The sequence below is a fragment of the Electrona antarctica genome (assembly GCF_951216825.1).
Source record: "Electrona antarctica genome assembly, chromosome: 22".
In the NCBI taxonomy this organism is placed as follows: Eukaryota; Metazoa; Chordata; class Actinopteri; order Myctophiformes; family Myctophidae; genus Electrona; species Electrona antarctica.
In genome coordinates this window covers 39,427,353-39,455,049 of record NC_136805.1, presented here as the reverse complement: position 1 = coordinate 39,455,049, position 27,697 = coordinate 39,427,353, and the positions used below count along the sequence as shown (strand labels likewise).

The 27,697-nt window shown below is 43.4% G+C and overlaps 1 protein-coding gene across 1 annotated transcript in view; it reads left to right on the top strand.

Moving 5' to 3' along the window:
* Positions 1–1,233: 1,233 nt before the first annotated feature.
* The window catches only part of mta3 (metastasis associated 1 family, member 3), a gene marked incomplete at its 3' end in the record, with an annotated part of 50,637 nt that continues 24,173 nt past the window's right edge, over positions 1,234–27,697 (top strand). Inside the window, 12 exon segments of the mRNA XM_079493186.1 lie at positions 1,234–1,574; positions 4,592–4,659; positions 5,758–5,851; positions 7,877–8,003; positions 8,903–8,966; positions 12,956–13,073; positions 14,441–14,552; positions 16,440–16,539; positions 17,038–17,226; positions 23,485–23,559; positions 23,892–23,950; positions 24,133–24,257. Of these exon segments, the coding sequence (XP_079349312.1) occupies positions 1,547–1,574; positions 4,592–4,659; positions 5,758–5,851; positions 7,877–8,003; positions 8,903–8,966; positions 12,956–13,073; positions 14,441–14,552; positions 16,440–16,539; positions 17,038–17,226; positions 23,485–23,559; positions 23,892–23,950; positions 24,133–24,257 (1,159 nt within the window). The 5' untranslated portion in view covers positions 1,234–1,546.

Genomic DNA, 27,697 nt, shown 5'->3' with positions numbered 1-27,697 from the left:
TTTCATTTCATGACCCAGTCTATACCAAAAACGACAGCACAGAACTGCCAAAACTGCTAAAAATGGCGGAATCAGAAAAAAACTGTACAAAAATAATATGGGTCTTTATCCCTTCAGGCTTTTTCCCTAATAAAGAATATGTGTTAAAAGGAGCAGAAAGAAGCTAATGCCTATAATGTCCTATACCCTTTCATTATATTAACACAAATCCTAAGAGAAAAATCACACTCGTGTGAAGTGAGGGGCGCTCTCATCGTACATAAATCATGACATAAATTAGACATGCACTGTCTTGCTCAAACACTATGATTTCTCCATCTTTGTCAATGGGAATTTAATGTTTGTATAGGACAAAGTTTGTGAACATACACTAAAAGCTGGTTAAAAGCTAATATATATATTTTAAAAAAAAATATATAGGCTTTATTTAAGAAAACAGAAGAACCAAATGTACTATAGGCTACATTATTATAACTTCACAATGCAGTACCCATATTGCTTAAAAGGCTACTTCTTTTTTTATGATTAATATTTTGTATTATTTTCAATCACACATGGTAGCCTACAGAAGAAATGCTTGCAACAATGCAGAAACGGAATTAAAGCAAAAAAAAACAGAGAATGCAACAGAAAAACGAAGAAAAAAACATACATAAAACAAAAAATATGAAAATAATAAAGCCGGTGGAGTTCATAATTAGACAGTTTACAATTAGACAGCACCTCCAGTGTGTGCCTCCCACTTATCCCATTTTAATAGGCTATACTACTGAAAATGCTTTTCTCTTTATTGATATTTAAACTGTGGCATAGGCCTATACTATAATTGCTTATCTCTTCAGCAGTTAATTCCAAAGAGTAACCCTGCAGACTTGAAACCGACACTTTAAAGAAGAAACTAATGTGCGACTGTGAGCATGATCTAGCCATAATATGCAATATATTGCACGTATGCCTAAGTGCATGCATGTGTCTGTACTCTGCACTTAACACCAAATACATAAAAAGAAAAGTAAAAGTATGTATTCGGATGTGGATGGCGGGGGGCATACCGGTACACATAATGTTATGTCTCCGTACTGTAGTGTATACACGTAGCTGTGTGTGTGTGTGTGTGTGTGTGTGTGTGTGTGTGCGGGGTACGTAGCGTGCGTGCATATGCGTGTTCGCGCGTGCGCGCTGCACAGCAGCAGCAGCAGCAGCCACTAACCCACGCCCCCCCCTCCCCTCCCTCCCACAGCAGTCTATGGTTTTCGGATTGATCCGACTTCTTTGGCGTGTGTGTGTGTGTATGTGTGAGTGTGAGTTCACTGTATTGTATCAGGCTACCGGAACGAGGAGGAGGAGGGGGGGGGTCCTTTTTTAACCCCCAAAATAACTCGATCGATCCACAGATTCGAGGCTCCTCGCGACCACACCGTTTTTATTTTTTTTTAGTTTTTATCCTTGTTTTTGTATTTACTAAAGCTTTTTTATGGGTCTCATTTATTTATTCTATTTTTCTTTAGTTTATGGTTCGCGTTTTTAACACTCCGGGAGGGCAGAAATGGCGGCCAACATGTACCGGGTCGGAGGTATGTCAGTGTGGATTCCTATTTCTTAACCAAACACGAGTTTTTCTCTTTTGGGGGGGTGCTTTTGCTTTTTGCGCGGCTCAACGTGCACCGATGTCCCGCGGAACGCACAGCGGCGGGACCGTGCCCTGCGTCGGCACCGGTCCGGGCCAATCGATCCGGACGGAATAGTAGCTATTTTTGAGATATTTGGGATTGAAAATGGGTCAGGGCCTCGCCAGCAGCAGCCAGCTAGCCGCCAGCCTGCTGCTTGCTACACGGCTAGCCCACATTGTAAACATTTTTTTTCTCTCCACTCTATTGTTGATCAATACAATCGCCCGTTCGATCTGAGCGGTGTAATCGTGTGTACAAAACGGACGGCTGTGCAATAATAGCACATGTCTTTTTTATTTATTTTTACTGGGATGTGTGTATTAATCAGTGATCGATATGTTTATTAATAGTCATGGATACTAGGGGGGGGGGGGGGGGGGGACAGTGAAATTGCCTTTGTATTCAATGTCTCCTCTACTGGCATGCATCCATTATTACACAGCCAGTCCCCCTGCTTGCTTATTTTAGCAAACGTTAGCAGCAAAGCTTCTACGATTTACAGAAAAATTGATCTTTTATTATTGCATCGCCTTTGTTTGCATTGATCGAAACAATGTGATCACCAACCAACCAACGTTGGCGCATCCCTTTTTCTTTATCGCACACAAACGCAGTCAGTTTGTTAGCAGCTCTTTTCTTTTTTTTTAGCACGACTCCTCCGGAGGAATCCGACATCACATTATTGTGTCTCATTTTCATGGCGTCGGCTGGGTGAATTAATTCACTCCCTCGCAACAACAATTACAGTCGATACAATGTATCTATGTGCAGCTGTTTGTAGCCCAAACAACGAGCAGCCAACCCATCAGGCACAGTAGCAGCACCCCCCCCCACCCCCCCCAAAAAAACAACAACATATGGGGGTAACAGTGTATCTTTTTTTTTGTTTTTGTTTAATTCTAAATTCGATACAATGTATTGGAATGCGGGTCACGTGGTGCCATGTCACTACAGTCACACACACTTGTCATGGCTACGTTGGTGTGCTTGCTTTGGCCCGCGAGTTCAGGGCAAAGAGAAAAAAAACGGAAACTCCATGACTCATGAGTCCAAAACAGACAGTAGTACACTTGTCTGTCTGCGCGTAGTTGGACTTGGGTCCAAGTGTGTCGCTTGCCGAAAATAAATAACTGCTAACAATTAGTCGCACGTCACCTTACTACTACTACTACGTTGAGTCAGTGACACCGTATAGTGGCCTTGGCCGGGGTTGAATGAGGTTGGATGGGGTTTGGTTGAGGCCACGTTTCCGTGACTCTTGACAGTGGGAGGACTACTAGGCAGGACTGTGTGGGTGACTGTCGCCTAGTGGGTGCTCCTTCATGGCCTGACCAATGTGTGTGTCACAGTTTGGTTAGATAGATTGATAGATGGATAAATACCTTTTTTTAAATTGATCCTGTGGTGGGGGATTTCCCCACAGGCAGCACAGCAGTTAAGATTTATAGAGTTACAGGTACAGAGTAAAGGAAAGCTACTTAAGCTAGGGATGCATGGTTTTGACATTTTGGCCAATACCCCATTACCGTAATTGCATGGTCAAAACAATGGATACAATAGCTTATTGCTATACAAGTTTCCAAGTATAAAGGTTTAGCTTTACACAGCTGTTACACAGTTCTGTGATTCTGGGTGCAGATGCAGACTTGTATGGAAACGGTGTATTCTAATTCTAATATTAGGCTACCTGATTGATTAAGCCTACTGGCAATGCAAACATTGATTGATTGATTACGTTTATTAGTCAGAAATGTAAACGCATGCTGCGTTAGGTGTAGGCTACAGTCAGACACTTAAATGTAATATTTTTACTGAATGTTTTTTGCCAACTTCACACAGCATCACAAAAGGATTTTTGTAGGTTCACTTTCAAACATAAATGTTATATAAAAAAGTTAACCTAACGCTAACGTAACCAATCTGTTATTTTGACATCGGTTCAATATTGATGATGTTGATCTTTATTTTAAGGCCAATATTGCTGATATTGATATGATGACCGATTAATCCGTGTGTGCGTCCCTATTTAAAGCCTTCAGGTTATTGTCTTTAAGGGCATCCGTTACTACTACTGTTACCCCTCTGAGCATCTCCAGTTGGGTACGAACTACGAAGTGCCTTGCCCAACGGCGCAGAAGTAATTGTTGAGGGGCAAGTGGATTGAATTGAAAGGATTAGCGGACCTGAACGGAATTAGTGAAGGGAGCATGGCGGTGATCTGACAGTGTGTGTGTGTGCGACTGCGAGCGTGTGTGTGCGTGCGTGCGTGCACACTTGGGGGGTGGGGTGGGTGGTTAATTAAGAGTGAGAGTTAATTAATCCGCATAATTGTGCCTTCCTGGTTTCAAGTCCAGCTCATGACTTTTGCGTTGCAGGCGTCGCCTTAACCACATTTATTAGTCAATGGCATCGCAGACCAAAGATCTACTGTATAAGCTCACAACATGCTGTTACTGTGAGCTTATGGAGCTGCTACTTTTGCATGACACCGTCATACAAGGGAGCATACATTTGGGCATCACACACTATGGTTTACACACACACACTATGGTTAACCCATTCTGGGCGGGAACCCCTTTTGGTGTTAGCATTATGTTATGCTTTAGCTATTGAAAAATAGCAGATCTACAAGCTCATAGCGCGCCACCGAGTGGCGCGCTACGAGCTTGTAGGTCTGCTATTTTTTTTTTGACACCGTCATACAAGGGAGCATACATTTGGGCATCACTCTACGTTGTCTCTCCTCTTTCTCCAGCTTCCACGCCACTGTCTGGATAAAACGGAGATGCGACCTTTTATTGAAATTAATTCAGTAAAAATCAGTAATAATTGTTTTCTCCTCTTGCACTAACCCCAGTAATGGTACGGTACGGTGTTGTGACCAGTATGTATGTGTGTGTGTGTGTGTCTTTTCATTGCAGATTATGTGTTCTTTGAGAACTCGTCCAGTAACCCTTACCTGATCCGCCGGATAGAAGAATTGAACAAGGTACTGACTGAGGTATCTTGTATGTCTGTTTGTTGCGTGCGTGTGGTGTTTGCATTTCAATGTGTGGCTTTTGTGCCTGGGGGGAATAGCTTGGATGCTTCTCTGTTGGGTGCTTCTGAGCCCCTTTCCTAGTGTGTGTGTGTGTGTGTGTGTGTGTGTGTGTGTGTGTGTGTGTGTGTGTGTGTGTGTGTGTGTGTGTGTGTGTGTGTGTGTGTGTGTGTGTGTGTGTGTGTGTGTGTGTGTGTGTGTGTGTGTGTGTGTGTGTGTGTGTGTGTGTGTGTGTGTGTGTGTGTGTGTGTGTGTGTGTGTGTGTGAGAAAGTGTAATATGAGGCAGATGTTACTGAGCTTGAACTGTCGTTACGTTGATATGGCAACCTGTCCGTGATCGGGGACACACCTGTGGGTGGGTCGGTGTATGTGTTGGGGGCCGGGGGGGGGGCGGGTGGTCTCTTGTGGCTTCTCTGCACACACACACAGTTCCCACACACAAGCTGCCAGCTTTATTATGCGCACATTTAGACTGTATATATACACAAACTCTTATAATTACCATACAGGTGGATATATCTAATCATAGACATGAGTAATTATACGCTTGGCTCTGTAATACTGTATATAGGATGAACACGTGCAAAGGCCTACATGGAATTCCAGTCAAGGGATCTTGTTTCAAGATCCGGGTATAGGCCTTTCCACGGCCATTTAAAAAAACAACAACTGAATGATGAGAATTGGAATGGCTCAGTTCTGAAAAAAGAAGAAGTTGTATTGCATAGAATAGATGATGCAATGTCAAGACGTTTGTCGCCGTATCCACACACTCTCCTCCCCCCTCACAGCATTCTTCTAATCTCAAGACTAGTCGATAAGCCTGTCTGCCTAATTGTACAGTCAATCCATCAATCATCCTAGACTGACAGGCTGTCCCGCTGGTCCCGTGCTCCCATTATAGTGAACATATCGCGAGCAACACTCAAAGGAAAGCAGCGCCCGGGGTCCCCGGGGAAATCAGCAGCGAGCGCCGTGCAGCGAGGTGTTGCCTCGCCATGCCGGTCTCGGTATACCAGCGTGACTCTGCTTGTATGTTTTGTTTTTAGACGGCCAGTGGGAACGTGGAGGCCAAGGTGGTGTGCTTCTACAGGAGAAGAGACATCTCACACAGCCTCATCCAGCTCGCAGACAAACATGCAAGTCAGTACACACACACACTATGGTTAAAATTTCTAATATCACAATATTTTGTAGAGTTGTCCCGATACCATTTTTTTTTAGAGTACGAGTCCAAGTACTTAATTTTTTAGTACTCGCCGATACAGAGTACCATAGATGCAGATGGATCTCCGATGATCCGATCTACACTTGTCAGTTGTCATTTATGCTTGTAGATGTTGCTGTTTTTGGCGATTTGCTGCTCAGACTTAACCTGACTCCGCCAGATGGGGCAGCAGAGAGTACACTGGGTTCCCCCCTCCTGCTCCCATCTGGGAACTCTCAGGCAGACTTGATGCCCGGCCACAAAACGGCCTGGCCAATCAGCAGCAGCTAGAGGCGGGATAGCTGCTGCTGATTGGCCAGGCTGTTTTGTTGCCCCATCTGGCGGAGTCAGGTTAGCTCAGACTTGCTCCTGTTGCATTCATTCAGCCTAGTGTCAATTGGATGTTTTGGTACTCGGGTCAAAGTACTGAGTACGAGTACTTGAGGGTGGTATCGGCCCGAGTAACCGATTCCAGTATCGGTATCGGAACAACTCTAATATTTTGACCAAATTCCTCAATATCGATGTCCATGTTGTGAGCCTGTAGGGTATTTTTGAAAATATTTATATAAATTATCCTTATGTAAGTATAAAGTAAGTCTTAAGCGATTAAAACTAGGAAAAGACAACATTTATGGCAAAATCTCAGACTGACCATAATCTAGTCTCATATCACAATATTTATATAAAACCGATATATTGTCCAGCCCTAGCACACACGCACGTACGTGCACACACAATCTTGTGCTTATGCTGTAAATATCCAGGAGCTTTTCCTTTCCCGTGCCAGGCTTAGACATTGTAATATTTATTTCCATAAACCTTGGCCACTGTATTTTTTGTTAACATCAAGGCTTCAATTTGGGAATTTTACATGCTGTTGTTGTTGTGAAATTGTACTGGCGGTGGAAGTAAGATGGAATTTGGACGATTAAATTATGCCGTTATAAATATGTGCCAGCTGAGTAATTTAACTGCCCACGAGATGGCTTTCTTTTCAGCAGATGAACAGTAGACTGACATCTGTTACCTAAATGAAATGACCACCATCATAAAATAATAGAATAAGCTGCAAAATTATTGCTGTAATTAACTGCCAGCGATTTGTTTTTGCTATTGCCGACTGTTTTCTTTGCCTACAGATTATGATTCCTTTGTGTGCAACTGTGCACTGTAGACTGTTTAGGCGCGATTCATACTCCTATTTTAGAGCCGAATAAAAGTCGGTTCGGCTCTGTAGAGCCTACAATGTGACGTCATTTGAGGTTCGGGGGGGCGGGTACCGTCCTAAAGTCGGCTCTTCGGTGCTACTGAAAATGTCTGACGAGCCGAAATCATTTCGGCACTACAGCGGTAAAATAGGAGTATGAATCGGCCCTTAGTCGGTCCAGATATTAGCCGACCGCTCGGTGGCTGCTTGTGCTGAAACGTGTAGTCCCTAAAGGCCAGTCCACGCCAATGCAACTCCTTGCAACATTTATCCCCAATGGCAATTTCAAGGAGTTGCATTGGCGTGGACAGGCCTTAAAATTGTGTTGTTCCAAAACCCCCAAACTGTCCCGCATGTTCAACTCCGCTGCTGCGAGACCGCGCTTTCTGACCGGGACAGGAGGCCGAGTTGGGTTTACGGTTTACGCACAGACATTTAGAGGGGCAGGTGCTCAAGTGAAAAAAAGGGCACCTGTGCAGCGTGTGAAACCGGACGGTTGTCTTAATAGTGTGATATTTATAGTTTTTGGGGCCTAAATAATATATTAGAAGCTTTTTATCAAGAATTGATCAATGTCACCATGGTCCACATACTGTACAAAAAAATAAAAATAATAATAATTCATAATTATATATATTGTTTTTCAAAAGGGCACATTGCCAAAAGGGCAGGGGGTGCTCTAGCACCCCTAGTGTCTATCTGTGCACGCCACTGCCGCCTCAATTTGGGCTCTGTGTTTTTGCCGTTGCAGAGGACCTGGAAGAGGAGAAGGAGACTCCGCCAGATACGGACCTAACGGACAAACAGAAGCACCAGCTTCGCCACAGAGAGCTGTTCCTCTCTCGGCAGTACGAGAGTCTACCCGCCACACACATCAGGTAGACACGTGCACGAACACACACACACACACATGTCAGCATCTGCCTGGCAGGCAGTACCCATGGGTAGTCGCTCGTCCAGCCATGAACGTCAGGATCAGCCACTGGTCACTGCGTTGCTGTTGTCGGGCAGAATCCTTGTATCTCCATGTTTCAAATGTGTGTTTTTTGTTGTAATGTAAATTAATCAATGTTCTATTTTGTTGTACAATTGTGTCGTGAGCTTTTAGATGTGCTATTTTTGAATCATTTTGAAACTGATAATGGTTAAGTCTGCTTGTAGATTTTATAAATATTTAACCAATGAAAAGTATTAACATAAGCTTGTGACTAATGTCTACATTGTATCAATTTGAACACAGGTTATTTTTCCCATTTCCAGAATAGAAACCATTTTCTACCTAATAAAAGGTTTCTACCTAATAAGAACAATGACAACGATTGCCTATAATCTGTTCTCTCTTAAAGGGCCACTTCACCCCTTTTGCAACCAGAGCTTATTTTAATGATGTTTAGGACACAATAAACACTTTCTTGGGGTGTGTAATATGTTTTTTTTAAAATATATTTTAGTTATGAAGCCATGTTCATGACCAAAAACCTATCATGAACATGGTCTCACTTCCTTCCTGGACTACAAAGTCACACCTCCATGCAGCTCTCCACAAGGAGGGGAAGTGCACTGAAGCATTATGGGCATTGTAGGAATTCAGCAATTCAGTCAAACACACAGACTTCATTATTTTTCTGGCCATAGGGTGCAAATTTCAATTTGTGCTACTGTTCTCTACTACAAATACTATTAACATTGAGTCTTCCAGCAGTGAAATGTCCCTTTCCGTTCCGACTCGTTCATAATGTTTCTCTGAATTTGTATCTCCCTGTGTTTTCTCCCCTAGGGGGAAGTGCAGTGTGGCATTATTGAATGAAACTGAAGCAGTGCTCTCTTACCTTGACAAAGAGGTGAGTTTGAGCAACAGTCCCCTTTTGATTTGGTTCTGGTTCACCACAGATGTGCACTGAGCCATTTAAAGCCAGAACCACTGAGGTGAACATAATCCATTTCATGCGACAGGTGTTTGTCAAAGTCTAAAGTGGTTGCAAGGAGTTAACGCTAAAACCGTCTCGACCCTTTGGTGTGGTTTGGGCCATTGAATTCCATGCGTTGGGTCAACGTGCAACAAGACGTATCACACCGCAGGGACAACGCTACAACCGTCTTGACCCTTTGGTGTGGTTAGGACTTTAGTCTTGTATAGTTTTATAAAGTCTTATATATAATAAATGTTAGCAAGAGAGGACAGGATAGCCTCCACCTGTTTGCTCTTACACAAAAGACAAGACATTTGCTCACGTCACCCTTTTCCAACCATATCATCTACATTATGTGGGTCTACTCTTCACTAATGCTCACTATCTGCTTGTACCGTCTCAGAGGTGGGCTGTGGATAGCTCCAAAAATGTTTTTTTTTGTTCTACATTTCTAACCTCTGCATTGATGATGGAACAACAGCGGCTACTATTTTAGCATGATAATGTGCCAGGGAGAGGGAGACTGTAATTTCCATTACCTTGAAATGCCCATCAGTGATGGCAGCGCACCCCCCGCGCCTCCGCCTCCCAGTTCTTCTGACCCTTTTTCCATAGGGTTGTCACGTTTTCCTTTTACTATACCTGATGTAAGTTACAAGTCTTAGTGCTTTTCTGGTTTTATCCTCGTAGCAGTTTTTGTATTGACCTATTTACAAATGTCAATCAAGCTTGTACAATCCTATGCCGTAGGGCGTAGGCTATATTAATGTCTGTAGTTATGAATGCCTGTAGGTATATGTATAGGCTACTTTATCCGCAGGATTCAGCGTTTTAGCCAAAGCGATAATTTAAGCATCACAACAATATCATTTGAAAATGTATAGATCTCTCTTCAACAAATGGGAGCCAGCGGCAGGGCTTTTTCCAATTGCGGTCCTTTTCATAATTCAGTGTTTTAGGCAAAGCGATGCCGGCCTAATTACTATATTATGTTCATTCCATACCAAAACTGTGTCGCGTTCGCGCGTGTGTGTGTGTGTGTGTGTGTGTTATCTCTGCGTGTGAGTGTTGACACTACACACACGCAGAAGAACTGGGAGGCGGAGGTGCTGCCCGGAGCAGTGTGGTAACCAGGTCTTTGTGACTGAGACACAGAAGGAGTAGACCAGTGTTTCCCAACCTTTTTTCCACCAGGGCACACTTTTCATAGCCAAAAGATCCCAGGGCACACCTAGAGTGTGTGTGTGTGTGTGTGTGTGTGTGTGTGTGTGTGTGTGTGTGTGTGTGTGTGTGTGTGTGTGTGTGTGTGTGTGTGTGTGTGTGTGTGTGTGTGTGTGTGTGTGTGTGTGTGTGTGTGTGTGTGTGTGTGTGTGTGTGTGTGTGTGTGTGTGTGTGTGTGTGTGTGTGTGTGTGTGTGTGTGTGTGTGTGTGTGTACTTTTTCCACACACACAGAGCTGCAGCTCAGTAGACAGAAAGCTACCTTACTACAGTGTCAGTGAGCAGGTCTCGTAGGTTGATATATTGGGTCGTTTATAAAAAGGAGAAATGTAGGCGTGAATGACAGGAGCTAATCGCCACTCTCCTTGAGAGCCCAGCTAATAAGCCCTCGGCCAAAAGTTACTACTCTTGTCACTGGACAACTAGCCTGGAACTCACCTATGCTTTTTATGGCATAGGCAGCTCCCGTCAGGATCCGCCAGGAGAAACTATGCGCAGCTGCGCGACATGAGACTAATTACTTAGAGCGACAGAGAGAGAGGAGTGTGTGTACATGTGTGCACGTGTGTGTCAATTTAACAAAGGTGCAGACGATCAGAAATCAGCAGAGAGTGAGCGATGTTTGTGCTACTCTATGCCGAATTGAAGTGGACTCGGACCCAGACTTTTTTTGTCTGGGTTTCCGAGGCTACTGGACAACAGGGATGGACTGGGACAAAAACCATGGCCCTGGCCTTTTTGACCAGACCGTTAACACCAATAACTGAGCATGCTTGTTCGTCGTCTGAACACCACCACCTCTAACAAAACATAAATACAGAAACACATTTATTTTTGGTCACCATTTTTGATTATGGAACAATACTGTCAAATTGTCATGACTTCTCTTGCGATATAAGATTTAATACTACCCTATGGCCTATTTACAGACAAATGTATTCCCATTTTCCCATGCATACATACATAGCAATGTTTTAATAATACATATTAGGCATGTAACGATATATCATATATCGATATTAATCCCGACGATATATATCCATTTAATAAAAAATAAAAAACAAATTGTAAAAAATAAAAAAAACATTAATGGGGTCTAGTGAATTCTGGAATATGAATGTGATATGAAATGTGAGCTTTAATCATATTCCATCATATTCAAGTGCTTTTGGAGAGAAATGAGACAGACTCCATGCAGTCATTTTCATTAGAAGCCTGCAGAGATGTGAGAGCTGTGTGGGAGCTGTGTGTGTCTGTGACCAGGGTGATGGTCGTTGATGCTCATTAATACATCAAGGAAGGCAATTATATTTCTGCACTGTCAAATTGGTCTACATCTATCCTAAGATGCTATCAAAGAAAGCTTTTTTTTTTACATTTAACTCAACCTAGGTTCTAAAAAAGAAAGCATGTTTACAGTTGTTGCACAGAAATTAAGTAATTTTACATGAAAAGTAATGCTACTTTTGCAATGTAGTTAAATAAACAGTGTGAAAAAAGCTCAGGGGGGGGGGGATAAATCACAAAAAAAAAGATTTTTCGGTCATTTGTCTGGAAAATAATTTTGTGTTTAAAATATCGTGGTGAACCTCATATCCTGATACGTATCGTGAGTTGAGTGTATTCAAAACTACTATGTAAGGGAAATGTCCCTATGCAACTATAGGGAAAACGGCATGGGTCCATAGTGCTCCTCTTTGGTCCTTTGAGCATTCAACTGGTTCTGGTGGAGGGAAAAAAAAGTGCCCTCGTTAATTGGACTTGTTGTGGTCTCAAAGGGTTTTGAAGACATTGAACCTTGAGCTCATCATGAGGATCGATATCTATTATTTGATTTCTCCCGCTGCTTTTGTTGCCCGTGTGCCTGGCCTCACAAGTCTGTCAGATAGTCTGCTGATTGAAATGTCAACCCCGGATGCGATTGTGTGCACTCACAAAAGAGCGCAAGCATGTTCATTATAAGACTGCAATTACTATTCATCACTGTAGCAATTATTCATCACTGTAGCAATTATCCCTATCATTGTTTTCTTTCTCCAATTAATCAGTTTGTTTTGGGTTTTTTTTTCTTCTGCCTGCTTGCTTGTTCAGGGGAGAAATACAAATTTGACCTACTGTAAATGCATCTAAATGTCTCAATAGGAGACCACAGAGACCAAATTCAACCACCCCCATTGTAAAAAGGTATACATTCTAGTAACATACTCTGCCATACCGATGGGACAAAATATGAACGTATTCACAGAAAAAAGTCACATAATACAGCTTTAATGAATCGACAATTCGACATGATATATTATATTATAATATATGTTTTTATATATTTATATAATTTGCTATGTCGATGAGTCTGCTTATGCCATATTTTATAGGCTACTTGTTGTACAATAGTGTCGTGCAAAAATGGCAAAACAAACTCAATCATCATCCTCATGCCTCCAATGCAATGTTCTGGTTCTGAAAAACCCTACAGTCCTAGAGTCAGGATATGATATGATATGATATGATATGGTACTTTATTGTCAGTTCACACCGAAATCTGTCTTGAGACCCAGCAGTCATGTATGCAATTGCGATATGTATTCAACTTTCACCGTTACAGAAGCAAATCCTTTCTTGGGTTTTCTGTTATTCTGCGATGCGTCTTCACGTTAGCACTTAGCAGACAGTATTTTTTTGTAATTGACATGTTCTTTTGTAGGATACATTCTTCTACTCCCTGGTGTACGACCCGACACAAAAGACCCTGCTGGCAGACAAAGGGGAAATCAGAGTGGGGCCACGCTTTCAGGCTGATGTACCCGATATGCTACCAGAAGGTAAGACACACACACACACCGATGTATGGTCAGAGATAAAGAAGATACTTAGCTATGAGATACCTAAGACTAGTGTTGTGCTGTATCTGGGTGATTTGTCACAGGAGAATACACAGAGAGAAGATATTTACCTGGTCAAAGTGTTATTGGCAGCTAGTAAAAAAGCAATTGCAAGGCGATGGTACAAACCAGAACCCCCAGTTTGTGAGCAGTGGCTGAGCATTGTGGAGGAGATATTTGTAATGGAGAAACTGACTCATATATTGAGACTGCAAGAGGAACTATTCATTGAAAAATGGGAGAAATGGACTGACTATAAGGATCAACAAAACGACACCAATGTTAATAATGATGGACATTCATAAATGGACTGGAATATGTTGTATATTAATGATTTATCTGAACCCTTGCACTGTAATTGTCATTTTATGTTTTTTGTTTTTGTGTCTACCTGCAAATACAAATTAAGTAAAAACAAAAACACACACACACACACACACGCACACACGCAAAAGATAACCTGATGAGGGTCTAACAGCGAAACGTTGTTGTTCCCATTCAATCTTTTTAATTGCATTTGTAGACAGTGCAGGAGTTTTTTCTTACAGTAAGATGCATGCACACACACACCTGGGTTCGATTCCAATTCAGAGGGCTACGATTTGATTATAAATGTTCTTGTCTGTTTTCTTGTCTATTAGCATGTCTATTTTCTCGTCTATTTTCTTGTCTATTAGCATGTCTATTTTCTCGTCTATGTTCTTGTCTATTAGCTTGTCTATTTTTTTTTCTTCTTGAGAAGAATTACTGATCCACCACGATGCATATTGATTCCAATAATGCATGATTTATTTCCCCCTCACTGTGTTAAGTAAGTAAGCCTTGCTGAGCCATGAGGCCCAAAGGGCAGGAGCCTATCTCCTGTTTCTGTAGCGTGAGGCAGCTTGATGTACAAGTGCACCCCCTGCCTGGACATGACGCTAGTATGTCGCAGGGTCTTAACCCCAATCCAACCCTTGTTGCCGAGTGCCACGCATGGAGGCACTGGGTCCCATTTTTATAGTCTTTGGTATGACCCGGCCGGGGATCGAACCCCGACTTCCCGGTCTCAGAGCGGACACTCAACCACAAGGCCCCCTCACTGTGTGACTAATATTAAAATAATTTTAAATGTTTGCGTTGGCTATTCAAAAATAGCAGATATACGAGCTCACAGTGTGTCACTTTGTGCCGTGCTGCGAGCTTGTACATCGCTAGAATCGGCCTCAGGTTAAAGACATTTGTGGTTACACACAAGTGCGAGCGCTCACAGACACACACACACACACACACACTCACACACTCACATGTACTTTTGTGTCACACAGGTGACCGTGGTGACGTAGACGACAGAGACCAGTCCAAGCTGGAGGAGAAGCTTTGGGATCCAGAGTGTCCCCTCACCAACAAACAGATAGACCAATTCCTCGTGGTGGCACGGTATGACCTTTAACCTCTGACCCCTAACAGCTCAGAGACCTCTAACTTGTCCCGAATGTTATGATGACCCTATAGAATGGTTTCTGGCACCCGCCTAGAGGGGCGGGTACAAGCAAACGCAAGGCGGGCTCCTATTGGTGCCGGTGTGAGCACGCCGATGGATCCTATTGGTTCACCGATCTGAGCACCCCCCCCCCCCCCCTCCCCGGTAGGAAACATCAGAGAAGTTAGAACACTGACGTCACCAACTTTGGAGCGACGCCCCACTGCACTGTTATTGGTTAGCGAAATACAAGGAAGTGGGCTTCCTATGCAAATCTTCCAATGCTTTCCCCCCCAGGGTTTTCTTTTTGAGCCGAATGCAAACCAAGATGAAAGCCTGGGTACCGGAGGCTATGATGACCCCAACTCTTCCTAAACTCCATATTAACCACCATTTGGTGTCTCTGAGCAACTACTTTAACAATATTTTGCCAATAATTTTTTTGCCAAAAACAATTTATATAGAGGCTCACAACCAAGCCACCAGAACCGCACACAGAGAATGATTGAAGCCTCAGAATTCCACATTTGGGACGCTACTGAGCATGCGTATATAGTTTGAAACACTATAGTGTGCCTGCTCTATAGAGCGTCGCAGTCCCGCCTCCTACCCTGGACCAGGAAATTAAACCCAATGCATTTTCCTCATAGACATTTCTTAAAGTATTTATTTAAAGACGGTTACGCCGCGGACAAAGCCAACTCGAGTCGTGACAACTCATGACACAAACAATATTTTGGACCAAACAAATAATTAGAAAGAAGAAAAAAATGGCAGGTTACAACACTTTTTGTGTTTTTCTTCTTTGTAATTATTTGTTTGGTCCAAAATATTGTTTGTGTTGTCATGAGTTGTCACGACTCGAGTTGGCTTTGTCCGCGGCGTAACCGTCTTTAAATAAATACTTTAAGAAATGTCTATGGGAAAAATGCATTGGGTTTCATTTCCTGGTCCAGGGTAGGAGGCGGGACTGCGACGCTCTATTGACTCCAACATTGGAGCCAATCCAGGAAGTAGAGTGGTGTTCCGGGTGCATTATATGCAGTTGTGAGCAACCGTCATTGAAATGAATATGTGGGGTCAGCCGGGCAGGGCCGTCCGCTCTCTAGATATACTATAAATCTATGCTCACAGCAACGTGGCAACGTGGCCTGTTGTGGGCTTGTAAATCTGCTATTTACAAGTGGACAAGTCTGCTGGTGAGGAGTGAATTGTCCCAGATTTGCTGATTTTTAACCCATTCTGGGCGGGAACCCCTTTTGGTGTTTTAACTAAGCGTTATGTTATACTTTAGCTATTGAAAAATAGCAGATCTACAAGCTCATAGCGCGCCACCGAGTGGCGCGCTACGAGCTTGTAGGTCTGCTATTTTTGAAAAATCGTGAAAATGCGGCACAAATCTTTGAATATAATATATTCTTTCAGAAGACTTTTTATTTATTTCGACGTCAGGCCTAAATGGGTTAAAGGAGAATAATGCCCAAAACTATATTTTTCCCCCTTTTTCTGTTATATCCCATAAAGACTGGTATAATTATATATTTTGTTCATATTGTTCAGTACCTCTGTTGTTGTCCAAGCGGGGAGCGTTCTCTATACCGGAAGTCTTGCGAGACTAGACTTTGCACTTGATTTCATTCATACTAAAGTGTTTTTATCAGCAACACTACGGCAACTCAGTTTGTGGGCAACACACAGTGGTGGGCTCTAATTATCCCTCAGCCAGTACAAAACGTACCCACCATATGGCCATGTCCTTATGTTAGAGGTGGGTTTCTGAGGATGCCATATGGTATGTCAAGTTAAGCTCATTAATAAGCTAATTAATGAGAATAATTTTACAGGGCGGTCGGGACCTTCGCTCGAGCGCTGGACTGCAGCAGTTCGGTCCGACAGCCCAGCTTACACATGAGTGCAGCCGCGGCCTCGCGAGATATCACACTGGTGAGTCACACACACACACACACACACACACACATTTGGATCTGCACAAGAGGCGCAATAAAATAGACCCAAACACTGATCAGAATTAGGTTACATTATATGGTCCAACCAGATATAACTGCTGCACATGCTTAACACACAGAGGAAAAAAAAGATAGCACATTGATGACATACTATTACTTGACACTACTAGACAGGATGTTTTTTTTCCTTTTTTTTCTTCTTTTTTTAAGCCACCTAGGGATAAATGAAACAGCGCCAGATAGACAGACTGCCATAATAGCTGAGACAGAACAGTATTTAGCCAGCTATTTAGCCACACACACACACACACACACACACACACACACACACACACACACACACACACACACACACACACACAGGCAGGCCCATGCCACAGAGGATTCATGCACACATTGCACAGGGATTCAATCGAAAGTAAGCGACCCGGCGTCTCCTCTCCTCTGCTTTGCACTCTCCCCTCAACTTTCGCAGTTCCACGCGATGGACACGCTGCATCGCCACGGTTACGACCTGTCCAGCGCGCTGAGTGTGCTGGTGCCGGCGGGCGGCCCGGTGCTCTGCAGGGACGAGATGGAGGAGTGGAGCGCCTCGGAGGCCGGCATGTTCGAGGAGGCGCTGGAGAAATACGGCAAAGACTTCAACGACATCCGACAAGACTTTGTGAGTGTGTGTGTGTGTGTGTGTGTGTGTGTGTGTGTGTGTGTGTGTGTGTGTGTGTGTGTGTGTGTGTGTGTGTGTGTGTGTGTGTGTGTGTGTGTGTGTGTGTGTGTGTGTGTGTGTGTGTGTGTGTGTGTGTGTGTGTGTGTGTGTGTGTGTGTGTGTGTGTGTGTGTGTGTGTGTGTGTGTGTGTGTGTGTGTGTCCGACCTGAGGAAGAACTGCGACTCAGTAATCTGAACACTCACCTATTCAGACTCCACCTTAGCCCGCAGCACTTGCCCTAGCCTTGATGACCTTGCAGGCCTATGCAAAGGCTAAAATATAATTCAGATTCAGCGTGTTATGTAGACAGATGCCAGGTTAATTTAGACCTGGCATCCTAGTGTCTGTGTAGTTTCAATGTACAGCTTATAGATACTTTTGATATTATAGTATTGAGACTTGATTATAGGTCCCTGGTTTACCCATGACGCTAGATTACTATTTCTATGCATTTGAATGCGTTACCTTCATGTTTACCCTGCTTACTGTAAGTCACTCTGGAGTAAGAAGAGCGTCTGCTAAAGGCCTAAATTGTTATATTGTGGCTGTGGGGAAAAAGCCAGGTGCTCATCATGAATTGTTATTACATTACATATTACTGGTTGACTGTTTTGGTCACACGTGCTCCTGAAATGTAATATGTGTGACCTCGAAATATTATAAGGAGCGTTTGTGCGAGTGCAAATAATTGTTCCGGACGGTGCAACCTTGTTTAATGTTTTTCCCCTGAGTCGAGGCGCGCCTTCGCTGTACATTTGCCAGTTAGTATAGGCTTAACTCGGTAATGTGCCTGGCTTGTGATTGATTCGACGGTAGGCTCTCTGTAGGAAAGTAGGTGCCATCTTTTTTTTTTGTAAATGTTTTCTTTTTTTTGGCTTTCGCCTTTATTTTATATATTTTATGAAGGGACAGACGGTAGGCTGACAGGAAATGGGGGAGAGATGGGGGGAAGACATGCAGTAAAGGCCGTCGGGATCGGGAGTCGAACCCACGGCACACTGCCAGACTGGATTACCAGCCAAGGTGCCTGGACCGCTGAGCCACGGCCCAGGCCAGTAGGTGCCATCTTGTATTTTTGTATGTAATTTGTGTAGTTGGTTAGTTTGCTCGACGGCACAACGTAGCAAAAGCAGTCCTTTCTGTTCCGTCCATAATAACCAGTTGCAGTGGTTGAGGAGATAGAGTTTGGGACTTATGCAATAGGCTAAAATAGAATTCAGATAGCGTGTTATGTTGTAGACAGATGCCAGGTTAATTTAGACTTGGCATCCTAGTGTGTGTAGTTTCAATGTACAGCTTATAGATACTTTTGATATTATACCATTGAGACTTGATTATAGATCTCTGGTTTACCTAGTATATGGACTTGACTATATGGACTTGATCATCAAACCTATGACGCTAGATTTGATGATCGGGTTGATGATCCTCCCGTTCATAGGCGATTTTAGGGGGGGGGACACGTGACCCCCTTGGTGGCAAAAAAAAGAAAAGTTAAATATATTTTGTCAATTGCAACGTTACATGATTGACATTGACATGACAATTTAGGCATTTAGCAGATGCTCTTAATCCAGAGCGATTTAAATTAAGCAAGAACAAAAAGCATGGCAATACATCACATACATGAAAAGTAGTTATCATGAAATATGTGTAAGCTAAGAACGTAACTGTGGAATATCTATATAATGAAACTATACATATAAACTATACATACTATACTATGCTATACATATGTACTATGACGTGCTATGACTACATACAATGCAATTCTAGTGCTGTCTACGTAACATGCTATAAGTCTGTATCAAATGCTATCTAAGTCTACAAAAAGTGCTATCTAAGGGGGTAGCAAGTGCTATGGGCCATGATGGAGTCTGAAAAGGTGGGTTTTCAGACTACGGCAGAAGATTGGGAGTGATGCTGCAGTTCTGACTGTAACGGGGAAGTGCATTCCATAGTTTTGGAGCCAGAAGGGAGAAGAGTTGGGACGTGTGGAGCGTTGTTGCAGCGTTTTTAGTGAGGATACTTCCAGCTTCCCTGTGTTGGCTGATCTGAGTGAGCGGGAGGGTTTGTAGGGTTTGATCATACTTGCAAGATATGGGGGAGCCATGCCTTTTGGTTGCTTTGACTCACATGCTGAGTCAAAGTATGCTTTGACTCACATGCTGAGTCACAGTATGCTCCAAAATGAGTAAATACATCATATGGTCTAGAAAAATAAGTACTTGTCTTCTTGCATATTTAGTTGTTTATATTCTATAACTTAACCATTGAGAATGAGTTCTCACAGATGTGTACCCAGAAAGTGTTTAGTACCCCCCCTGCTGGGAGAGCCTAAAATCGCCTAGTCCCGCTCATCCTGGCTTTGCGTCGACGTGTTCTTGAGCAAGACACTGAACCCCCCCCCCCCCCCCCCCGGCCCCTTACTGCTTCCAACGAGCACTTTGGTACCTTGACATAGCTGCCTCCTCCGCCATCGGTGTGTGAATAAGGTGTATATAACCCATTTTGGGCGGGAACCTCTTTTGGTGTTAGCATTATGTTATGCTTTAGCTATTGAAAAATAGCAGATCTGCAAGCTCATAGCGCGCCACCGAGTGGCGCGCTACGAGCTTGTAGGTCTGCTATTCTTTACGACTGACATAGAAACATAGCTTTTTCAGAAAACTGTCAGGATGTAGTCATGTAGAAGACATTTTTAGAATCTGATCTCGGGTCAAAATGGGATAATGCCGTCCGTATATGCTGTTCGAGAAAGGCTGCTATATAAATGCACCATTTATTTACCAGTATACCAGCAACGGCCCAACGTTTATCGATCCATCATTCTCTCCTCGCAAAACGTTTCTGCGGAGGCACGCTGTTTTATCTATGCTTTAGGGTTTGCACTTTGCACAGAAGCACACCCTTTATTCTAATGGTGCTTACATTGTTGTTGTGGACATAAAACAATGGCAATACAATTCCAGTTATTTTATGGACTATCACAGGGAGGGGAGGAACAAATGAAAACACAGTTGACGATCTGATTAGAGTCGGGGGGTGGGGTGGGGGGGGGGGGGTCAGCCTCTGGAGAAATTCAATGCCTCTGTCTCGTTGGAGAGATGAATGGAGGAGGGACTCTCTAGTCCCTAGTCTACGTCTCTCTCTCTTCTCCGTGTGGAAGACCACAGTACAGCCGGAAGAACAACAACCGTTTTCTGAAAAATCAGACCAATCTGAAGTGAGTGGTGCAACGGTGCCCCCTGGTACTCTAAACATAGGGACGGACATAGGGACATTGAGTGGTTGCACCACTCAAAAACCTATGTTTCCATGTCAGTCGTTCTCAATCTCAACCTATTTCATGTCAAGGACCCCAAATATTATTATGTATTTGGCCGCCGACCCCCCCTCTGAAAATATGTTGTTCCAGGAACCCCCCCCCAGAAGCAAAGATTTGAGTTAGAAACGTTCGCTCTGAAAGAATATATATTCAAAGATTTGCGCCACATTTTCATGATTTGCGCTACTATGAGCTTGTAGATCTGCTATTTTCCAATAGCTGCTAAAGTATAACATAATGCTTAGAACACCAAAAGGGGTTCCTGCCCTGAAAGGGTTAAATCCTGAGCCCAGGATATTGCATAAAGCCCCAGTGGTGACCTGTCATGAGACTTATTTAAGGCGTTCACTGTTTTATGTTAACTTGGAAACTACGGTTATAGTGCCAATTCTTCTTATCTGTAAAATAAAATGTACATCACATGTATATTGTTGGTGCTCCAATTGTTTTTTTGCAGACTAGAGCGCGGGTACACATTTCAAGCCGTGTGTGTGTGTGTGTGTGTGTGTGTGTGTGTGTGTGTGTGTGTGTGTGTGTGTGTGTGTGTGTGTGTGTGTGTGTGTGTGTGTGTGTGTGTGTGTGTGTGTGTGTGTGTGTGTGTGTGTGTGTGTGTGTGTGTGTGTGTGTGTGTGTGTGTGTGTGTGTGTGTGTGTGTGTGTGTGTGTGTGTGTGTGTGTGTGTGTGTGTGTGTGTGTGTGTGTGTGTGTACGTGCGTGCGCACTGTAAAATCGTGTTCTTTTAACACATTGAGCGCTGGGATTTCTCTCAAAATAGGAACCCCCCCCCTTCCGTTCCGTACAAAAAAACGGGAGGCATAATGTTGCTTGCTTACCTCAGCGATGATTACGATAAAGTCTCTCTAGAAGTATTAAGATTCTAAACGAGAGGCATGTTGAAGACAGAAGTATGCCCATGTGGTCAAAACCACGGAGAGCTCCCTAGATTAGGAGAGAGACGAGTATGGTGCAGAAGGAGAGGCCAACCCCCCCCCCCCTAAAATTGATATCAATGAAAAAGCGCTAAGACGTGTGTACATGTCCACTGGACCCATCGGTTGGAATAGATATGACGTTTCTACACGAATGTGTTAACCCATTTTGGGCGGGAACCCCTTTTGGTTGTTATAATTTAGCTATTGAAAAATAGCAGATCTACAAGCTCATAGCTTGTAGGTCTGCTATTTTTGAAAAATCGTGCAAATATTTATTTCAGAAAACTGGAGGATTTAGAAGATTTTTTAAAATGTTTGAGGTCAGGCCTAAATGTGTTAAAGGAGAATTCTGGACCAACCATATTCTTACTTTAATCCGATGTTCTTTTACCCCAGAACGAGTGGTACAGGTGAAAAATATCATAACTCCACCCCGAGCCCACTGCGGCTCCGACCGTGGGCGGCGGGTCTTAGGCTAAATCGCTTATTTTGATCGCTCAGAATTTTTTTTTGTCTTTCATAATGACCAACGTTTTTTTCCCCCAACGGGGCTGCTATAACAAGGCGAACGAGCCTTAGACCCAGCACACATGCACTGAGCGTGCGGTCTGCTTCTTATCACTGGTACCGCTTTTATCAGATTACGGCAGTGGTTTTCAATCCTTTTTTTACATCGGGGTCCATTATTAATTCTGCATTCGAGCCACGGACCAGCCATTTGATGAGATTTAGCCTCCTGGACCCAAATCGTAGAATATTTTGTTGTCTCATAAGATTTTGTCCACAATAAGACACAACAGGCAAAATAACAATTCTACATTTGCCAATTGTGTAACATTACTTACGGGTCCATTTGGTTTAATTTTACGCTCTCATGAGTTAAAAGGTCTATAAGGGTACATTTTGTTACCAACTCCATCATTTAGCTGGGGACCACCTGGAAACCCTCTCAAGGACCACTGGTTTACGGTAAGAAAAGCACTGGTCTGGAATTCTCCTTACACTCTGAGGGTCACCCGGGGCGACGGTGGCTCAGGGGTAGAGTGGCTGGATGGTAACCGTAAGGTTGCCAGTTCAAACCCGGGCTCCCGCAGAGTTACTGTCGAAGTGTCCTTGAGCAAGACACTGAACCCCAAATTGCTCCCGATGTGCTGGTTGGTACCTTGCATGGGTTCCGTCGCCATCGGTGTATGAATGTGTGTGTGTGAATGGGTGAATGTAATGCACAATCTATTTAAAGCGCCTTGGATAAAGGCGCTATATAAATGCACCATTTACCATTTAGGGTAGCCTGGAACTCACCTATGCTTTTTATGGCATAGGCTGCTCCCGGCAGGATCCGCCGGGAGAAACTATGCGCAGCTGCGCGACATGAGACTAATTACTTAGAGCGACAGAGAGAGAGAGAGGAGTGTGTGTGTGTGTGTGTGTGTACATGTGTGCGTGTGTGTCAATTTAACAAAGGTGCAGACGATCAGAAATCAGCAGAGAGTGAGCGACGTTTGCGCTACTCTATGCCGAATTGAAGTGGACTCGGACCCAGACTTTTTTTTCCTCCCTGGAAATAAAAACGTCTGGGTTTCCGAGGCTACATTTAGGGTGACCCTTGCCCAAGGGTCCCTTTGGTTACATTTTGTACCCTTCAGAATGAATGTAACACTGTCACTCGGGACTGAATGTGGGTCTTGGTCTGGTACTGGCAGACCGAGCCGTACTTAACCGTTCAGCCTCCATCCTGCAGTCATCTCCCTCTCTGGCCTGCTCATGAATATTCATGAAGGCGTTCACACCCGCATGGCGAGAACACGAGTTATTAATACCCTTAATTTGTTCTCTGTCTCCACCCCCACCCCCCTCTTTCTTTCATCTCTCTGCTCACTCTGTCCCTCCTCCATCTTTCTTTCTTTCTTTCTTTCTTTCTTTCTTTCTTTCTTTCTTTCTTTCGTTCGTTGGTTGTAGCTGCCATGGAAGTCTCTGACCAGCATCATAGAGTACTACTACATGTGGAAGACCACAGACAGATATGTGCAGCAGGTGAGAGCAATTATACAGTATTTATTATCCACTTGAGCCCTGTATGCGCTGGGCAGATGGCAGATCTACAAGCCCACAACATGGTGCATCAGAACAATATTGTGAGCTTGTAGAGCTGCTATTTTAGCGATCTAATTAGAGACAATTTAGGGACCTGAGGGTCACGCTGACTTGCTTGAACCAGCATTTCAGATTTTTCTTTCCTGAAAACAGAGCATTGTAACCAGTAGTAATTAAGCTAAAAGTTATAACTTTCTAATTAAGGCCAATTGATTAGTGCCCACTGGTCTGTGGCAGCCAACTAATCTTAATGTTTTTCTTTTGTCTTGCAGAAACGGCTGAAGGCGGCAGAAGCGGAAAGCAAGCTGAAGCAGGTTTACATCCCTACATAGTAAGTGTCTTTTATGTGTGCCAAATGGTCTTAATTACTTAATTATGCCGTCATTATTGTATCGTGAGAATGACTGCAGTCGAGAGTATTGTATATGCATATTTAATGTGTGTTCAACGGCCCCCGCAGAAGGCCGGCGGGTCCGTTTTATTATTATCGTCGTTCCTCTGCTGTCTTCACAGTAATAAGCCCAACCCCAACCAGATCTCAGTGACCAATGGGAAGATGGCGACGGTAAACGGGGCGGGACCAGGGGCCTTTCACACGCCGACGACAGGAGGGGGCAGAGCTTGCGAGAGCTGTTACAGTGAGTTACGTGTGTGTGTGTGTGTGTGTGTGTGCGTGTGCGTGCGTGCGTGCGCGTGCGCGCGCAGGCTTTTTATCTGTCATCACAGGAATTACGTAGTACATACATCATCTCAGTTTACACATCTCAGATGAATGGCAACACTGTCCGAAATTGACTGAGATTCTTTGAGAGTTTGGGGTGTTGGTCTTTTGCCTGGATGGCACTGCTGCTCTGTAGCATCGCTTTCGTAATGGGCTTGCTAGTAACGCACAAAGAAAAAATTACGCACGTCTTCCGTTTCTTGGTGCCGAGCCAAACTGCAAAAATAGACTCATGAAAAACAAGAAGGGTGCTCGCAACTCGCTTCAAAAGCTCAAATTGTGTTCACAGCAGAAATGTACAACGTTTTGACCTTGCAGTCTTTTTTCCCCAAGTATACTTTCAAGTTTATTCATGCTGTGAATAAAATTAGATTTGTTTTCTTACAGTGAGTTGCGAGACCCCCTTCGTGTTTAACGTGTCCTATGCCTTTCCTTGTTTGTCTGCCTCAAATGTGAACTATTTTCAAAGAGCAATCCTGCCGTTTTAGTTTTCAATCTGGTCACTGAGGCTCTTGTGATATATTCAAGCTAACGCCGTGACAAGACCCGCAAAATGTTTTTAGTGGCGGAGAGGAGAAGAGAGTGGAGCACTGTGAGCAGCAGTGTGTGTGGTGCCTAGTATAGTATATACAGTATTTACAGTATGTCACTGTAGAGTAGACCACGTATAATCACGTAATCAGTTTTATTCTTCTAAGTCTGTTAAAATAAAGACATCCAGGAAATGAAGTGTTACCCTTAGGTAGGGGTGTGCGCGGGATATTCGGTTAACCTACTCAACGGGGCTGCCCCTACAAACGGTATTTTTTTTTATTAAACATTTCCATTTGTCTTGTCTTAAAGCAATAATATGTCCAAATTGTAATGACCAATTTTTTGTTTTTTGGTATTCAGACAGCCAGCAATGGGTAAAACGCTCCCAAAAAATGTAGTCTCACACACCTAGGGGCCGCAATCTGCATTCAAAGATTTTCCTAGAAGCTTTGTCATTGGTCTATTTCCTGATTTCAACCGGGGTTTTTTTTTTCCGACCAATGACAAAGCGTTTTACTCATTGCGGGCTAAAAATGTTGACATATTATTGCTTATAAAGCTACTTTAATAAAATGTTGCGTTTAACAAGCAAAATTAGCAAATACCTGCCAATGAAGTATTATCAAGGGTGATTTGCGGGCCCTGATTTGCAGTGCTGGTCACCTGCAGCTGGCTTCGTTCAGTGGAGTAAGTGAATCTAGCCTACTTAAGCTACAGACTGACACACACTTTTCCGTCTGTGATCTGGTCGATTTTAAGAAATAATAAGTGTTTTGAGGTGAGAACATGGAGAGAGTAGGCCTACGTTTCAATTGGCTGAAGAAAGATCCAACACTACATGTCATGTTATGGTTCAAGTAGAGCTGGTCAGTCGGCCAGTGTGCTTCAGACCGGCTCTGACTCGGAGTGACAGCATAATTGATTTGACCTACTTTTGCACACTGGCTTGATGGTAGTTAATTATTAGGAGCAGCTAACATTGAACCACTTGAACCCCAGCATCCCTATTCTGGGGTGAACATTCACCAACAATAGAGCGTTGCAGTCCCGCCCCCCTACCAGGGCCCAGGAAATGATTCTCCGTTCATTTTCCTCATAGACATTTCAAAAAGTATTTATTCAAAGACGTTTACGCCGCGGACAAAGCCAACTCTTGTCGTGACAAATCATGACAACAAACACAATTTTTTGGGCCGAACAAATAATTAGAAAGAAGAAAAAAACGGCAGGTTACAACACTTTTTTTGTGGTTTTTCTTCTTTGTAATTATTTGTTTGGTCCAAAATATTGTGTTTGTTGTCATGAGTTGTCACGACTCGAGTTGGCTTTGTCCGTGGCGTAACCGTCTTTAAATAAATACTTTTTGAAATGTCTATGGGAAAAATGGATTGGGGAATTATTTCCTGGGCCTGGCGTCGTCATGAAAGGGGGCGGGACTGCGACGCTCTATAGCAGATCTACAAACTCACAACGTGCCACGTTGTGACGCATTGTGAGCTTGTTGATCTGCTATTTTTTGGCATGGAGGTTTGGTGGTCCGTCTTACAAAGTATAGAGGGTTTAACAGTGGTTAAACGGATTCTGTGGCACCGCTGGACACCCACTTTGGCCACACGGTGTCATTGCGAGCTGTTCCTACTCAAAGTGAAACAGTGATGCGTGTTTCGATGCTTATTAGTTATGGAATGGTTCATACTAGTCTAGGACCTGGCTAAGACATGTATGCGCTTCATTTAGCGGAGAATATCTCAACTGTTCTTGGCTAATATGACCGCTGCAAACAACGTGGGAACTGTGAAAAGTTCTCTATCCGGGGCGACATACCCGGAAATGACCACACCAGACAGCTACTTCAAACATGGCTCTATCTTCTAAACTGTTTGTGCGACAGATTTCCTGAGATGCTGAAAATGTTCAGAATACTTATGTTTGAATACTCTATAGACCATATGCACACGGCGGTCATCTTTCCTCAAGTTAATCGCAGGGTGGAAACTAGCCGCAATTTGCCAATGACTGCCCATACATCTAAACAGACAAAGTCCTATCTAATTGTATTAAATTATGCCAAACTCACTAAAATTGCAGCTGTACGAAAAGCTTGAATGATGCTCTTTCTATCTGCAAATTGTTTGTTTCATAAAAGTCCACGGTAGACATGTTATGAGCTACTTTATGTCAAGAAATTCCGTGCAGGTGATTTTTTTTCTCAAAGTATTGGAGTTTGGAAGCGCTCATTGATTAATCACTCAACAGCCCTGCGTATCACCTGTTTTGAATTTGCACATAATGCAGGAGGCAGCAGGATGTTGCGTTTCTGAAAGGGAGCGCTTCTTTTTTGACAAAGTAGCTCATAACATGTCTATGGTGGACTTTTATGAAACAAACACTTTGCAGATAGAAAGAGCATCATTCAAGCTTTTCGTACAGCTGCGATTTTAGTGAGTTTGACATCATTTAATACAATTAGATAGGACTTTGTCTGTTTAGATGTATGGGCAGTCATTGGCAAATTGCGGCTAGTTTCCACCCTGCCATTAACTTGAGGAAAGATGACCGCCGTGTGCATATGGTCTATAGAGTATTCTAACATGAGTATTCTGAACATTTTGAGCATCTCAGTTTAGAAGATAGAGCCATGTTTGAAGTAGGTGTCTGGTGTGGTCATTTCCGGGTATTTCGCCCCGGATAGAGAATTTTTCACAGTTCCCACGTTGTTTGCAGCGGTCATATTAGCCAAGAACAGTTGAGATATTCTCCGCTAAATGAAGCGCATACATATCTTAGCCAGGTCCTAGAGTATTACTTGCAGAATGAGTTTTT